Source organism: Aythya marila (assembly GCF_965140915.1).
Source record: "Aythya marila genome assembly, chromosome: 26".
Taxonomy (NCBI): Eukaryota; Metazoa; Chordata; class Aves; order Anseriformes; family Anatidae; genus Aythya; species Aythya marila.
Genome location: NC_139067.1, coordinates 663,075 through 678,217, shown reverse-complemented (window position 1 = coordinate 678,217; position 15,143 = coordinate 663,075). Strand labels below are relative to the sequence as shown.

The 15,143-nt window shown below is 54.6% G+C and overlaps 2 protein-coding genes across 2 annotated transcripts; one reads left to right on the top strand and one right to left on the bottom strand.

Moving 5' to 3' along the window:
• Positions 1 to 3,511: 3,511 nt before the first annotated feature.
• Positions 3,512 to 5,100, bottom strand: NODAL (nodal growth differentiation factor; the record flags this gene model as incomplete). Its single annotated transcript, XM_082779670.1, has 3 exons — positions 3,512 to 3,664; positions 3,775 to 4,562; positions 4,929 to 5,100. 3 exons carry the CDS (start codon positions 5,098 to 5,100, stop codon positions 3,512 to 3,514), a joined length of 1,113 nt encoding a protein of 370 aa, XP_082635796.1.
• An 801-nt stretch (positions 5,101 to 5,901) lies between these two features.
• Positions 5,902 to 15,135, top strand: ASH2L (ASH2 like, histone lysine methyltransferase complex subunit; the record flags this gene model as incomplete). Its single annotated transcript, XM_082779440.1, has 16 exons — positions 5,902 to 6,026; positions 6,142 to 6,211; positions 6,771 to 6,916; positions 7,673 to 7,761; positions 8,090 to 8,184; positions 8,325 to 8,420; positions 8,659 to 8,754; positions 8,888 to 8,963; positions 11,024 to 11,117; positions 11,470 to 11,687; positions 11,899 to 12,066; positions 12,426 to 12,619; positions 13,038 to 13,130; positions 13,458 to 13,556; positions 13,886 to 13,945; positions 14,443 to 15,135. The coding sequence occupies 16 exons, from the start codon at positions 5,902 to 5,904 to the stop codon at positions 14,548 to 14,550; spliced, it is 1,827 nt and encodes a 608-aa protein (XP_082635566.1). The 3' UTR covers positions 14,551 to 15,135.
• Between the last annotated feature and the right edge of the window lie 8 nt (positions 15,136 to 15,143).

Here is a 15,143-nt window from a genome sequence, read left to right as displayed (position 1 = left end):
ATGGTGTGCTCCCCGGGGTGGGATTTGGGGCTGGGGCTGTTCTAAAACTGCTGGGATCTGAGCTCCTGGTCAGCATCCCCAGAGTGAGAGCCGTGTGATGTCAGCTTTTTGTCAGCACAAAAGCAACTCTGTGGGTTGTTTGGTTTTTTTTTTTGAGCAAGTGTCGGCTATTGCAAGTAATGCCCTTAAATTCCATCCCACCCCCCTTGCCCAGAGGGTCGTGGATTATTTTAAGTGCCAAGTGTTTTGTCCATGCCTGTGGCAGCCGCGGTGCATCGCTATCTGCGTGCATATGTAGGGCCGGGGGGGGCATCAAAGCCCCGGCTGCCTGCAGCAGCCACCCAGAGCACCTGGCCAGGTGTCAAACGGGGTCCATCCAGGTCAGGATTCCTGCGGGGTTTGCAGAGGGAGCGCCCTGGGGCCATGGGCACATCAATGCCTTCACCTGGAGAAGCTGTGAGCCCGTGGCAGATACGTGACCCTGGGGTGCTCTGCGCTGATGCAATCCAGCCCAAGCCCGGGCCTTGACCTTGCAGGGACCACGCAGCCGCAGCCGCCCCTGCTCCCTTTGCAGTTTTCCTCCTTTGCTCCCACCCCTGACCAATGCCACATCCCTCAGTCAGGTTTTTTGGCTCCGTCTCCTGCCTGCACCGAGTTTGTGGGGCTCCAGGCTTGCCAAAGCCGTGCGAAAGAGCAGCTCGGGCTGCCGGGGCAGGTCCCTGCCGTGCTGGCATTTGGTCCTCGCCCCACACCTTGCGCTTGGAGCTGCCTTTGTCCCGGGGCCGGCAGCTGTGTGGGTGCAGTTGTGCACCCAGCGGGGAGCCAAGCAGCCGTGGGTGGTGGCCTTGCACAGCTGGGGTGCTTCAGGGAGGTCTGGGGGGACAAGTGTTGGCTTTGTCACGGCGTTTCCCACCCCATTTTGTCTGGGGCAAGGCAGAGCAGTGCTCCCGGAGGGCCTCCAACCAGTCCATGTCCTGGTGGTTGGAGCAATGCCTTCTGCCCCGAGCTGTGCCTCGCTCAGCCAGCTGGAGGGCTGTTACCGTGCCCGATAAGCCCTTGCTCTGTTTGCTCTCACGCGCTCTTTCCTCACGCAGCCAAAGCAAACCACGCTTATCTGCGCCTTCTGGAGCACGTGTGGCTCCCAGGGACGCGGGCACTGGCCCACGGGCACATGGTGGCCGTGCCTTGCCCAGCCCCGAGGCTCCTCAGTGCATGTGCCCACAGACGGTCCCTGCCCTCTCTCCCATCCCAAGGCCTTGGGGTGCTGAAGGGCTCACGTCCCCCAAGCCCTGGCCTGGCCCCACAGGACCCCACAGCGGGCAGGGCCTGGAGCTGCCCCCCCAGCACCACTGACCCTGTCTGGGGGTCCCTGTGCCCCGCAGCCGATGTGTATTGGGCCCAGCAGGCCCCGAGCAGGCCCCGTTCCGCTCACGGGGCTCCCGGGCAGACACCTGCCCGCCCCACACAGAGCTTTGATGTCTCCCGTCCAGCCTGGGATCAATCCCGGCCTGGCTGTGCCCCCCCCTTCCTTCCCCAGGGTCACTTCTGAACCCGCTGCTGGGTTTCAGACACACGATGGAGGGGCCGAGATCTCGAGATATGGCCCCGAGGAGGACTGGGGGGGTCCCTGGCAGGGCAGGGGGCTGGGGGGGAAAAGGGCAGCGGCCCTCTGGGCTGTGCTCCCTGTGGTTATTTTTAAGAGTGAGCTCCTAGCCTGCGAGGGAAAAGGCACAAAAAATAATTAATACAATAAAAATAAAAGGGTTTTATTTCAGAAAGAGCCCCGCTCCCCAGGTGTCTGCCCCCTGCCAGGGGTTAGCACCAGGGCCGCCCTCTCCCAGCGTTTAACAGCCCCCGCAAATGACCCTCTAATGACGGCTGCGGGGGCGAGGTGCTGGTGGGGAGGCGAGGGGGCTGAGAACCAGACGAGATTTGTTTATCCACCACCAGGGATGTGGATTGGGGCCCATCAGGCTGGGCTGGGGATGTGGAGTCGGGGCAGGGAGGTCCTACAGGGGGGCCAGGCTCAGCCCCAGGTCCCCGCTCGGCCCCACAGCACTGCCCGGGCAGGGACCCCCGGCAGCAGTGCCCCAAAAGCGAGCTGCCTGCCCCAAATGAGTGCTGTTAGGGAATGCCCTGCCCTTATCTCCCAGGGGCAAATAAAGGTGGAAATCCACTTAGCTCCTCTCCTCGCTTCAAAGGCCGCAGGTGCTTCCACAGTTGCTCTTGAGCAACCCAAAATCTACATGATCAGGGTGGGAACGGCACCCTCACCGTCCCCAGAGCGGGGTCACATCTTTTCCTGATTTGGGGTCCCCTTGCTCCACAAAGCCCGGCTCCCTCTGCGTGCTGTGTTAGTGCTGGGGGCTCCCAAATCCACCCCCCGTGCCCCGATCTGCCCCAAACATCCCATGGGAAGCTGCACGAGCAGCCCAGCTCTCCACGTGGTGGCCAGGCAGGGTGGCCCAGAGCACCCGAGGGTGGCCGGGGTGGGGGGGCAGCATGGGTGCGTTACTCCTGGGGGGTCAGAAAGTCCATTTGTATCAACAGGGCACCCCGCAGGTGGGCTGGTGCTGCTGCTCAGGGGCCTTAGCCCCTTGTTTTAAGGACAGTGGCATGTTGGTCACATCGGGAGGGGGCTGCCAAGTGCTCGCCGCCCAGCTGCTCACACCAGACCCCAGCTGGAGGCTGGGGGGGACGTCCCGAGAGACCACCCAGCAGCAAAAAGGGGGTAGAAACAGGCAGCATGCAGCAGGCGTTTCTTAAATACATAATTTATTGAGGAATGGTACAAACACGGCCCTTTCCCTACCGCCCCATCCAGTGAGGGGTTGAAAAGGTGTGAGCAAGGCTGTTCAGAAAGCAGATGAAAGCAGCGCGTGAGCTGAGGTTTCCAGGGCAGGCAGGAGGGCTGGGGGGGCTCAGACGTACCCCGACAGACCTCAGGGCTGCGTTACATCCAGGGGCACCCAGCTTACCCGTGCGAGCTCTTAGTAGGAACTTTTAATAGAAATCTGATAGAGTTTTCATAGAAATACAATAGGAAATGTAAGAGAAATGCCCACCCCATGGGGGACGCTGCAAATCTCAGCTGTTCGGGTGCTGAGCGAGGTCGGGTGTGGGTGCTGCAGGTGGCCCTGGGCGAGCCTTGGGCTACCGGGAGTGCTCGGGGCGTGCAAGGGCAGCACGGACACCAAGGAGGGATGCTCCACGAGCACGAGAGGAGCAGCACCAGCCCAGCAGCCTCCCCATGCATCGCCTGGGTCTGTCCCTGCCCCGCAGCGCTGCCACCACAAGGGACATTCCCCTCGTCACCCCCCCGCCACCATCCACCTCCCGCAGTCCTGTCTCGGTGCTGTCTCCTCTCTCGTGTCCCAAACCCCCAGGCACGAGGGTCTCGGAGGTGTTGGGGGCTCAGGGATGCCCCATCCATGTGCTGCTCGTGGCTGGCAGCCAGTCCTCGGGGACACGCAGCCCCGCCGTCCCCTCCCCAGCACGGGGGGAGCTCGCCTCAGTTGCAGCCACACTCCTCGATGACCATGTCCTCGTGGTGGCGGACGACGATTTCGCCCTTCTCGTAGTAGAGCATGGAGAGGGGGCTCATCCTGACGGGCGAGCAGGCAGGGCACGGCACCTGGTGGGGCTTGTAGAGCTGCAGCAAGCTCTGCGGGGACACGGCAAGGGCACGGCCTCAGCTCCATGCCCCGTGCCGCCGGGCTGGGTGGCAGGAGCACGGGGCAACGGGGGCAGCGGGGGCAGCGGGACCCCTCTTACCTGTATGTAAGCGTGGTTGGTGGGCTTGAAGGTCTCGTCCACGGGTGACGGGCACTGCCCCTCGCACCGGTAGGCGTTGTACTTCTTGGGGTAGACGATCCAGCTGCCCCAGCCGGTCTGCTCGAAATCCACCATCATGTCCACCCTCCGGCACAAGGACTTGGCGTTGGCGTCCTCCCCGGGGCCGGGAGCGTCGCTCACCTTGATCCTTTGCTTCTCCTTCCTGTTCCTGCGGTGCCGCCGGCTCCCCGAGCCCTTGGGGCCGCCGTCGCGCATGACGTGCTTGGAGGTCTCCACCGTCCTGATGAGGCTGTGGTCTCCTGGAGACTTGTCCTTGGAGAAGACAAGCAGCAGGGCACTGTCCGCCAGCTCCTGGGGCACGGCTGGCTCCTCGGGGACGAGGACACTCGTGTCCCACGAGCTCAGCGTGCTGGTGGCCAGGGCAGGCACCGCGCTCGCCTCCCACAGCCCCGTTTCCGCAGACCCCGGGCTGCCAGGAGCCGTGTCCTGGTGGAGCCAGGACCTGAGCGTGCCGGTGAGGTCGAACACCTCCCAGGCGGCCTGGCTGTCGGAGGGGCTGCCGGAAAACCTGCCCAGAAAGAGCTCTCCAGGGCAGGTCCCTCCGGCCGGGCACCGCCGCCGGCTGTGGAAGACGTCCAGGGTGAGGTTGGGGGCCGGGGGCAGCGCGGGCGGGTGGACGCGCAGCTCGGCCAGGCTGACCTCCTGGCTGCCCCGCAGGGACGACATGTCGAAGGAGAGCGCCCAGCGGGAGCCGTTCCGCCGGGAACCTGTGGCAGGAGAGGGGACGTGAGGATGGCCCTGGGGTGACAGGGTGCTCGGGGATGGGATGGGGACGGGGATGCTCAGGGACAGGGCACCCGAGGGCAGAGCCAGACAGGAGAGGCTGGGGACAGACGGCGCTGTCTGGGGATGGGGATGCGCAAAGGTACCAGGGGACAGCGCGGTGCTGGGATGGGGATGCTCGGGGACGGGACAACCGGGGACAGAGCCGGTCCCGGGACGGGGATGCTCAGGGATGGGGCACTCGGGACTGGGCACCTGGGAGCGGAGCCGGTCCCGGGATAGGAGCGCCCAGGGACGGGGATGCGCAAAGACCCCGGGGGGGGACAGCTCCGGGCCGGGGTCCCACTCACCGTGCGGGGCGATGCTGAGCGCGGCGGCGGCTGCGGCGCGGAGCGGGGCTGGGGGGGCGCGGAGGAGCTGCAGCATCAGCGGGGGGCAGCGCGGGGGGGCGCGGGGGGCGCAGCCCACCCGGAGCATGAGCAGGGCGCAGAGAGCCAGCGCGGAGCGCAGCGGGGGCCGCATGGCTGCCCCGGGCCGCCCGCCGCCCGCTATTTGTACGGCGGCCCCGAGCGCCGCCCCGAGCGGCCGCGGCCCCCCCCGGCCCCCCGCAGCCCCCTCCCCGCCCGGTCCCCTCCCCCGGTCCCTTCCCCGGCCCTCCCCGCCCGCCCCCCGGTGTGCCCCCTCCCGGCCCTTCGGCCCCTTCCCGGGGGTGCGGGAGCCGGGGGGACATCGGGGGGTACCGGGGGGGGATGCGGGGACACCGGGGAGGGGGTGTGGGGACACCGGAGGGTGGACGGGGACACCCCGGGGATAGCCATGGGGACACCCCGGGGGGGGACACGGGGATACCGGGGGGACACCAGGGGTATGCGGGGGGACACCGGGGGGGAAATGAGGGACACGGGGGGGAAGTGGGGACACCGGGGTCACCCCGGGGACACCTGAGGGACAACGGGAGAGGGACGGGGACACCGCGGGGATACCCCGGGGATACCGGGGGGGGGCACAGGGACACCGGGGGGACACCGGGAGCGCCCCCCCCAGCCAAAGGAGCGGCCGGGCGGTGCCGGCAGGCGCCCAGCCCCTTTTTTTCCCCCTCCCCGCTCAGCCCCAGCCCCGAGCCCCGCTTCTCCCGCTGCCTGCATGACGTCACGCCCCGCCACGCTGACGTCACGCTGACGCCACGCTCCATTCCCCCGCCCTCCCCTCCCGCCGCCGGCAGGGGGCGCCGCCGGCCCCCCTGGCTGTGGGCCCCACCGCGGGCATCGCCCTTTGAAGCGACAAATCTCGCGAGAGCGGCGCGGCCTCGCGAGAGCGGCGGCCATGGCGGCGGCGGCGGCGGCGATGGCGGCCCCCGGCGGGGAGGGCGCGGAGGCGGCCCCGGAGCCGCCGCCCCCCGCCGAGACCCCGGCACCGCCCGAGCCCGGCGCTGCCGACGGCGACAGCGGGTGCGGGACCGGGCCCCGGGAGGGGGTCCCGGGGGTGCTGGTGCCGCCGGTGCCGGTACCGGGGGGGGTACCGGGGGTGCAGGCCCCGCGCTCAGGCCCCGTTTGTGCCTTTCAGGGGAGAGGCGGCGCCGGGGGACGTCGCCGCGGCGCTGGAGGCCGAGTCCGGCAGCGGGAAGGACCCCCTGGTACGGGGGGGGGCGGTCGGTCCGTCCGTCGGTCCCCGGGGGCCCGCGGAGGCTCGGACCGGGCACCGGGAGGGCCGCGGGGCCGCGGTTCTGTGCCCGGGACGGGATGGGGGGGGCGGGGGGGGGCAGGCGGTTCTGGGGGGCGGCCACGGCGGGAGGGGGGGGCCCATAACGGGTGTGAGGGGCATTTCCTTACGGTTCCGGCTGCCAGAGAGGCTGCGGAGCCCCCTTTAGAGATATCCACCCCCCCGGGATGCCACCCTGCACACCGTGCCCGGGGGGGCCCTGTCTGGGTGATCCCCGGGGGTCCCCTCCGATCGGAGCTGTTTTGGGGCTCCGTGTGATCCCTGCTGTCACCTCGTCACGCACCTCATCGCTTTTTCCCCAAGCCACAAAGTGTTTCAGGCTCACTCGCAGCTTGGCTTTATATCGGGGAGGGGGGTGGTGCAGAGATTCCCCCCAAATTCCTGCTATCTTGCCAGTTATCAGTCTGGCAGCCCCCACACAACCCCCCGCTGCCTGGCCGGGTCGGGCTCTCAGCCCCGTGCTCTGCTTGCAGGAAGGTGCCGGCGATGCCTCGGAAGCCTTGGACGCGCAGGCGGGCTCGGTGGACGAGGAGAACGGGCGGCAGCTCGGCGAGATCGAGCTGCAGTGCGGGATCTGCACCAAGTGGTTCACCGCAGACACGTTTGGCATCGATACCACGTGCGTAAGCTCTGCTTAGGGCTGGGCGTGAAGCTGTGGTGTCTGTTTTTATTTGTGCCTCATATTCTTTTTTAAAAAAAGCAATACATCTGCATAAATCATGTGCGGGTTTCACCTCGCACTGTCCTTGTCCACGTGCTGTAAGCAGTGACAGGCTGCTCGGGGCTCAGTAAGAGAAATCGGTGCAGAAGCTGCAGCCAGAGGAAGCTAAAAAATTAACGTCATTAATGTGCTAAAAAATTAACGTCATTAATGGGCAGTCTGAACACAGCATTATGTGCAGTCATTAACCCTTCATATTTCTGTGCAGTGCTTTAATTAACAATGTGCTGTTAGAAATCCTTTTCGTGCTCAAATCAATGAGTTTTGAAGGGCTGCTACCAGGTCTGTCAGGGGCTAAATTGATGATTGGTTTGTGTAAGAAAAAATGGAAATGTAGAGTGGGATTCTCAAGGATCAGCACTGTGTATTTTGTGCCTAAAAAGTTCCCCAGAGTTCCACTTAATTTTAATTGATTGACTCTGGTTGGGCTCCATGGCTAGAGCTTCTGGGTTGGTCTGTTTTTGCTGGGTGAATTCCAGGACTTGTCTCAAACAAGATGACACTTATTTTGCTTACAGTTTTCCAATGAGTTTTGTGGCTTTTGTTACTGCTCATGATAGTATTTTCATCAAATTAATTTTATGGAACCTGTAAGATGTTCTTTTTGTAGTGAGAGCATGAGAGTAATTGGTTTCCTAACCTGCTCTTTTCCAGATCATGTTTGCCTTTCATGACCAACTACAGTTTCCATTGCAATGTTTGCCATCACAGTGGGAACACGTATTTCTTAAGAAAACAAGCAAGTAAGTGTAAAAGCTCACTCGTTGGAACTTTGTGCTGGATAATTCTAGAGGCTTTATTTTATCTAGAGTCTGCGGGAAAGTTTTTGCAAAAACTTGAGCCACAAGCGTGCACAGCTTTTTCAAAACATGTATTGCCATTTGGGCACTAACTTTGTAAAAGTGAAAATCTGTTCGGTGTGGGCTGGTGGGGTGGGATGGAACTTGCGGTGGTTTCGTCATTACTCGAGATAGCACGGGTGCTTTGTGCTCTGTTATCACTCTGAGTGCTCGGGTGTTTGATCTTCCTCGTGAAGCCTGACTCTAGCTGTGGTGTATCTTTGTTTTTAAGATCTCAAGGAAATGTGCCTTAGTGCTCTGGCCAACTTGACGTGGCAGTCTAGGACACAAGATGAGCACCCGAAAACCATGTTCTCAAAAGATAAGGTAAGGCTGCTAGAAGATTATCACAGACCAAAGTAAGTTATGATGTCGCTGAAGAGCAAGTTCAAACAAATACGGGCAGTGTGACTTTCAGACTTGTGTTGTTAACTGCTGTTGATAGGATTTTATTATTTTTTTTACAGGATATTATCCCGTTTATTGATAAATACTGGGAGTGTATGACAACAAGGCAGAGGCCTGGGAAAATGACTTGGCCTAATAATATTGTCAAAACCATGGTACGTAATTGGAGTTAAGTTCACGGGGGATTTTCTGTGAGCGATACAGTTGTCTGACATTCATCTTTGAGGTCTAGACTTACAGCTAAATGCTGAAGATTCTAGTGCTTCTTCCTGCAGCTGCTTATGTAGTTGGTACTGGTAGAACACATTAATAGTACATATTTTGACTTAAGCATTTGTTAATGAATTTGCTGTGATCGTATCCCATGTGGCTTACCCTTGTTCTCTGTTTCAGTGTAAAGAAAGGGATGTGTTCTTAGTGAAAGAGCATCCGGACCCTGGGAGTAAAGATCCAGAAGAAGACTACCCAAAGTTTGGACTTCTAGACCAAGTACGGAATTGGATCTGGAAGGAAGATGTGCTGTTGGGAGGGAACGGAGGGAGGGAGAGGTGTTAGTGCCCTGTTTGGACTTGTAAGTTTGTCTGAGCCTGTACTTCAGCTCTTTCTTTCCTTCCTTTTTCAGGATCTTGCCAATATTGGTCCTGCGTACGACAACCAGAAGCAGAACAATGCTGTGTCCACAAGTGGAAGCTTAAACGGCAAGTTCTTCACTATTTCTTTTTCCACTATTTGGTTTGAAGCTGCGTTTTCCCACTCCTGTAGCCTAGCACGTGTGCAGTTACATCAGCTGAGATGCAACAGATAAACCTGTCGTGTGGACTGAGGTCGTGTTTGTTATGTTTGAAACATGTCGAGCCAGTCTCATCATCCCTTTCTATAGAGATTAACTTACAGTAAAGGTTCAGCTTTCTTCTTCGTGGTGCCCAGCTACTTCAAGGTGCTCCCAAGAAAGCTGAGCTCCATGGTTTCCTTACATAAGTGTTTTATTTTGCATACTTCTATTACTCGGATTTCCTGTTTTCGTCACCCTGGAGATTTGCAAGTGGTGAGGGAAGATGTAAGTAATGTGTTCCCTTCTGATCACTGTTTGTGTTTTACTGTTACTCCTTTTTGTGGGGTGACAGCTGTGCAAAGAACTTTCCCCAACTTGTTATGAGTAATTTTAGTGATCTTTAGATAGTATTAAGAGCTGGTGACATTTCCTTGGACCATTCCATGTGAAACGTGCTGAGTTGTTACCTAGCAGGGGGTGATTCACACTTTTTAAAATAGGATTTAAGGCTGCGTTGTCTCCGTTTCGTGCACTGGTTGTTTTTTCCTTTAACTTTTGGAAGTTTCTCAAACGTGTGGTGCCACTTCTGTTCTTACAGGTGGAGCCTCTTTGGGTGGTGAATATTTACCTTTCAGCTTCTAAAACTTAAGTATTATTGTGGTTTGGAAAGCTTTTTTGCTCAGTTATCTTAGAAGCTATATTCAATTTAAAAATCAAAAGTGTGCCCTGATGTGATTGCAAGAATATTTTAATACAAACCGACAATTTCACCTTGTAATGTTTAGCAATTAGAAGCTTTTAATTCATCATATTCTGCCCCGCCTGACTGGTTTAAAGTTTTATTTTCAGTTAAGTTTATTTTTTAGTCTGTGTTATCAGTCTAAACCTGGTATTTTTGTGATTTAAAATTGTAAATAAGAGATCTGAGTCTATGACATCCTGATTGCTTAGGTAAATACGTGGTGACAACCTGGGGAGTCCCAGTATCTGCACTAAAGCCAGCAATTGCTGTTTAGATCACGTCACGTGTGCGCAGAATATGGTAACCCTTCAGAGGTCTGAGCCCCTCACGCTGCAAGGGGAATGCTGATAATTCAAAGCTTGCGATGTTTCTAGTTTCAACCCAGTTTTTGGTTCTTAAAGGTGTTTATCTGCAGTACAGAGAAATTCTAGTTTTCCTTGTAAATCATAGTAATGCTTTTTGAAATAGTGTAATGGTAAAACGCATACGCGATTTAGCATATTGAAATATTAATACTGGTAGTAGGTTGGTAAAAATTTGACACATAGCTTGTCCTGTAACACTTTTATTTATCACTAGAAGTTGGGGGCCATAACATGAAATGACACATGCTTTAATCATAGTACTAATTGTGGTAATACTGAAGAGAAACACCTGTAGTGCTTTTCCTTTTTACCCAACTTCGATGTATTGTATTTTATAGATTAAAATACATAGTGCAGTGCTTACTGCGTGTGCAGGTATTGGTGTCAGAGTGTTTCTCCAGCATCGTGTGTCACTGGGCTGCCAGCTTTGCTTACAATCAGATAGCGTATGCTGTAGGTTGGGTTTTCTGCTGCTTTTGCAGAAATAAATCTGAATTGTGTGGCTGGAATCTCCATGAAAACAAATAATGCTTTCAAACAGGAACCTGGCTGCTGCTGGCTGGAGATCTTTCTGCAAGAGAAAAGGTTTTTATAATTCTTATTGTAAAAACTGGAGTGGAGTTCATTGTATTGGTAAATCTCATTTCGCTTCCACTCTAAGTTACGACACTTGACAAGTTGACTGGAACCTACAAAAAGTTCTGGGTGTTTCTGTGCTCGGTGAAGTTTGTTTCCAGCATAGCTGTGTGGAAGAAGGCACGCGAGCTAGTGAACAGATGTGAACTTGGCTGCTTCTGCCTCTTCTGTTCATGGAGATTCCACACTCACGGGCTCTCTCTGGTCACCGGTTGCTTACCATGCTGTCATTTCTCTCTGAAGGGGGCATTGCTGCAGGAGGCAGTGGGAAGGGACGGGGAGCAAAACGCAAGCAGCAGGACGGAGGGACCACAGGAACAGCCAAGAAAACCAGAAGGTAAGAGGAAAGAGGGCATAGTGACACAATGATGAGCACCTTTAGCAAGTCGTACGTTGGTCAGAGGGACAGCTGCAGTTTTGATGCCTCAGTCTGCCTCCCATCTGTCTCTCTCTGCCCTTAGTAGATCTGTGGGGAGTCACACCATAACCCTGTGATGTTTTTGTGCGTCACCTGCTAGAAATATTTGAAGTAGCTGAGTACGTGCTCATTTCATGCCAGCTCTCTTGGGAGCAAAGTGCTGTGCAGGCTGTGACACTGCAGGTACTGCTCTGTAAGGTTGTACCGGGCTGTCCTGTCGCCGGACTGCAGCCACTTGGAGATGCCAACCTGTAGTTTCTGTGCTTCACAGCGACCCGTTGTTCTCTGCGCAGCGGCTACCGCCCCATGGCTATCCTCTGGAGCACCCCTTTAATAAAGATGGCTATCGTTACATCTTGGCTGAGCCCGACCCCCACGCTCCTGACCCAGAGAAGTTAGAGCTGGACTGCTGGGCAGGAAAGCCAATTCCTGGGGACCTCTACAGAGCCTGCCTGTATGAACGAGTCCTCCTGGCCCTGCACGACCGAGGTACGCAGCTGGCTGATCAGACATGTGGTGTAGCCAGCTCTTCTTATGAGGGGCCATCTCTCTAACCTCATGTTACACGTTACTGAGGTTGCACGTGATTGCTTTAAGAAGCATGAATGTTAAATGCATGTCTGTATGTTCACTTGTGTAGCGATATCAAAAGGCATTAGAAATCACAAATGAATTGTGAACCCGCTCTTATCTGCTGCAGCTCCTCAGTTGAAGATTTCGGATGACAGACTGACTGTCATCGGCGAGAAGGGCTATTCCATGGTACGAGCCTCACACGGAGTGCGGAAAGGAGCGTGGTACTTTGAAATATCCATGGATGAGATGCCTCCGGACACAGCTGCCAGATTAGGCTGGTCGCAGCCATTGGGTAAATAATTGTACCAAGTACTTGTAGCAGGCAGTGGTTTCTAACTAGTTCCTTCTTTTTGTTGTTGTTTTTCCCAGTAATTTAAGCCTCAGAAGAGGAAGTGGTGTTCAGCCTGACTATTTTGTCACTGCTTTACCAAGGGATAAACTCTTCCTGTAGGTGCTCTGAGCTGTGCAGAACTGCAGTACTGGCAGATCCTTTATGCTGCTGCATGCTTGGCCTTGCTCAACGCTTTAGTCACCGTATTTGTGCTAATGACAGTTGTGTTTATTAACTGAATGTAATTATTAGGCCAAAACATTAAGGGTTGTGCATATAGAAGTGTTTCTGATGCGATCTGAATGCATTGGTTCCTGCAGGGAACCTCCAGGCACCTCTGGGATACGACAAGTTCAGTTACTCCTGGCGCAGCAAGAAGGGAACCAAGTTTCATCAGTCAATAGGGAAGCACTATTCGTCTGGCTATGGCCAGGGAGATATCCTGGGCTTTTACATCAGTCTTCCGGAAGATACTGAGACTGCCAAATCGCTGCCTGATACTTACAAAGATAAGGTGAGATGTGGGCTTCGTTAACTGAAGAGGTGACTATGAGGACTAGTGGGAAACTGCGCAACCTCGTTTTTCCTCTCCTTGAGTGTGACCTTCCCAGCCTACCTCTGGGTGTCACTCTGCTTCACAGCAGGGAAGTCTGAAGTGTTGACTTCAAGAAAACAAAATACCCCCACCCAGAGGCTCTGCAGGGGAACGCTGCATGTGGCCTACTGAATGAGATCGCTCACATCTTGTTTCATCTACTCTTCCCCTCCTGGTTCTCAAATATTTGAGCTGTGTGAATCACTCTTCTTGGGTACTCTTGGCACAATAGGCACACCCATCCCAGAGCAGGGCTCCTGTAGGTCTGCCGTTCTTTAATGTCACTGTAGGTAACAGATTTTTGGATTATTTCTGACTTATTTTCCTAATATTTCAGGCTTTGATCAAATTTAAAAGCTACTTGTACTTTGAAGAGAAGGACTTTGTGGACAAAGCAGAGAAGAGCCTAAAGCAAGCACCTGGAAGCCAGGTAAGTTAAGCATTGGGAGGTGGAGTGGAAGGATGCAGAACTGAAGAGTGGTGAGCCTGCTGGGACTGGGTTTTCTGTGTGTTACTCACTTCTATTTAACGGCCACAAAGGGAGGCTGCTCATCAAAAGGAATACAAGTGAACTGACCAAACCAGCTGCATGCTTTGCCTGTAGTGTTCTTGCTGTCACTTAAGTATGTTAAAAATGTTTGGCATCAGGCAGAAGGGGAGTCACTGATAAGCTGCCTTTTGACAATTACTTTGTGGCTTACAAGTAAGGTCCTGAACGTTAGCATCAGTGGAAAAAACTTCTCATTTTACTTTCCAGATAATATTCTTCAAGAACGGTGTCAGCCAAGGCGTTGCTTTTAAAGACATTTTTGAAGGCGTTTATTTTCCTGCTATTTCTCTGTATAAAGGCTGCACGGTAAGTAACGTACTGTCAAACAAACTGCCTACGTCCAGCCATAGTTTTATTAATGCATGGAATGGACATGTTGGGAGGGTGTCAAGCAAGCCCAGTTAACTGCGCAAGGATGGGGAGTTGTTTTATTAAAACCAGTCTAGAGCAATGCAGCTGTTCACATGTGGGATTTAACTTTATTTTACTGAGTGAGTGCTGTCCTTTGGTGTGAGGATGTATGTCCATGTGTTCTTGCACAGGGTGCAGTTAAGCTCAGGAGTGTAAGAGGGTGAGGCCTGAAGAATTTTGCCTCTCTTTTTTCCTCACTTTTCTAATGCAAATGTCTTCCATAGGTTTCTATAAACTTTGGACCCTATTTCAAGTACCCACCCAGAGATATCACTTACCGGCCAGTAAGTAATGACTGAACTTCTGTTCCCCCCTACTTTGTTTAAATACCCTGGGGCTATCACTAAATGTGGTTGAAAATTTGCTATGGTGGGGAGGAGTAGATTTATAGCAAGCCCGGATCTGAGCCTCTTCAGGTTTTGCACTTGTAGCTTGATATTGCAGCTGAAAGGAATGTATGTAAAAATCTTGAAGGACAAATAGCATTAAAAAAAACAAAACAAAACACCTTTGAATAACTTTAAATATTTCATATGCAGACTATAAATCCCTGATTATGCCTGTGATAGCTTTTTAGTACAAGGCCTGACTTGCTGTTTAAGGAAACTGCAGTATTTTTGTCTCTGTTACTGTTTTCAGGAGGGACACAGTCCTCGAGTACAGGCACAGGGGTGGCACTGCCCCAACTGCTGTACAAACAGCAGTGGCCAGCAGGGCTTGTCCCTCTGTCCTGAGCCTGCGTGTCGTGAATCGAGCTAACTGCCTTTTGTTCCCCTTGCAGATGAGTGACATGGGCTGGGGTGCTGTGGTAGAACACACGCTGGCAGATGTTCTCTATCATGTAGAGACAGAAGTTGATGGCAGACGAAGCCCACCCTGGGAGCCTTAAGAAAATAGGTGCAGCTGTAACAGACCACGGACACGGTGGCTATCAAATCAAGTGGGTTTTATTCTAGGAGAAGGTGCATCACTCAGAACAATCTGTCAATGAACAAACACGATGAAGCCAATGCAGCTCTTGGTGGCAGGTGTTTTGTATGTATATTTGTTACCTGCTGAAGATTCACGCGCTACCCCTCTGCTGGAGTCTAAGTGAGTGCAGGTCTAGTATGTATTGTGCTATTTGTGAGCATCTCCCGGAGTCTTCAGTAACTTACAGCGTAGCTAGCTGAAGAAGCAACTATTGTGTTGAGATAACTTCTCACCTGATGTACTGGGGTTGTAACAGTCACTTTGCAGTGAGAGCAGGCTGCAGCTGGACCTACCTGCTGTCTGTATACGTGCAGAAGCAACATTGACACTTCTGCTCACCCGTGTTTGGCTAATTGTAAACAGCTTCCATCCAGAAGGATTGTGTTGTAACAAGACTACTGCATGTAAGACTGAAATTTGGGCTTCTGCCCAAACTGTATTTTTTTTTTTTTTTACATAAACTGGCAGCCAGTTTAAAAATAAACCTTTCTTTAAACTCTTACATTTTTG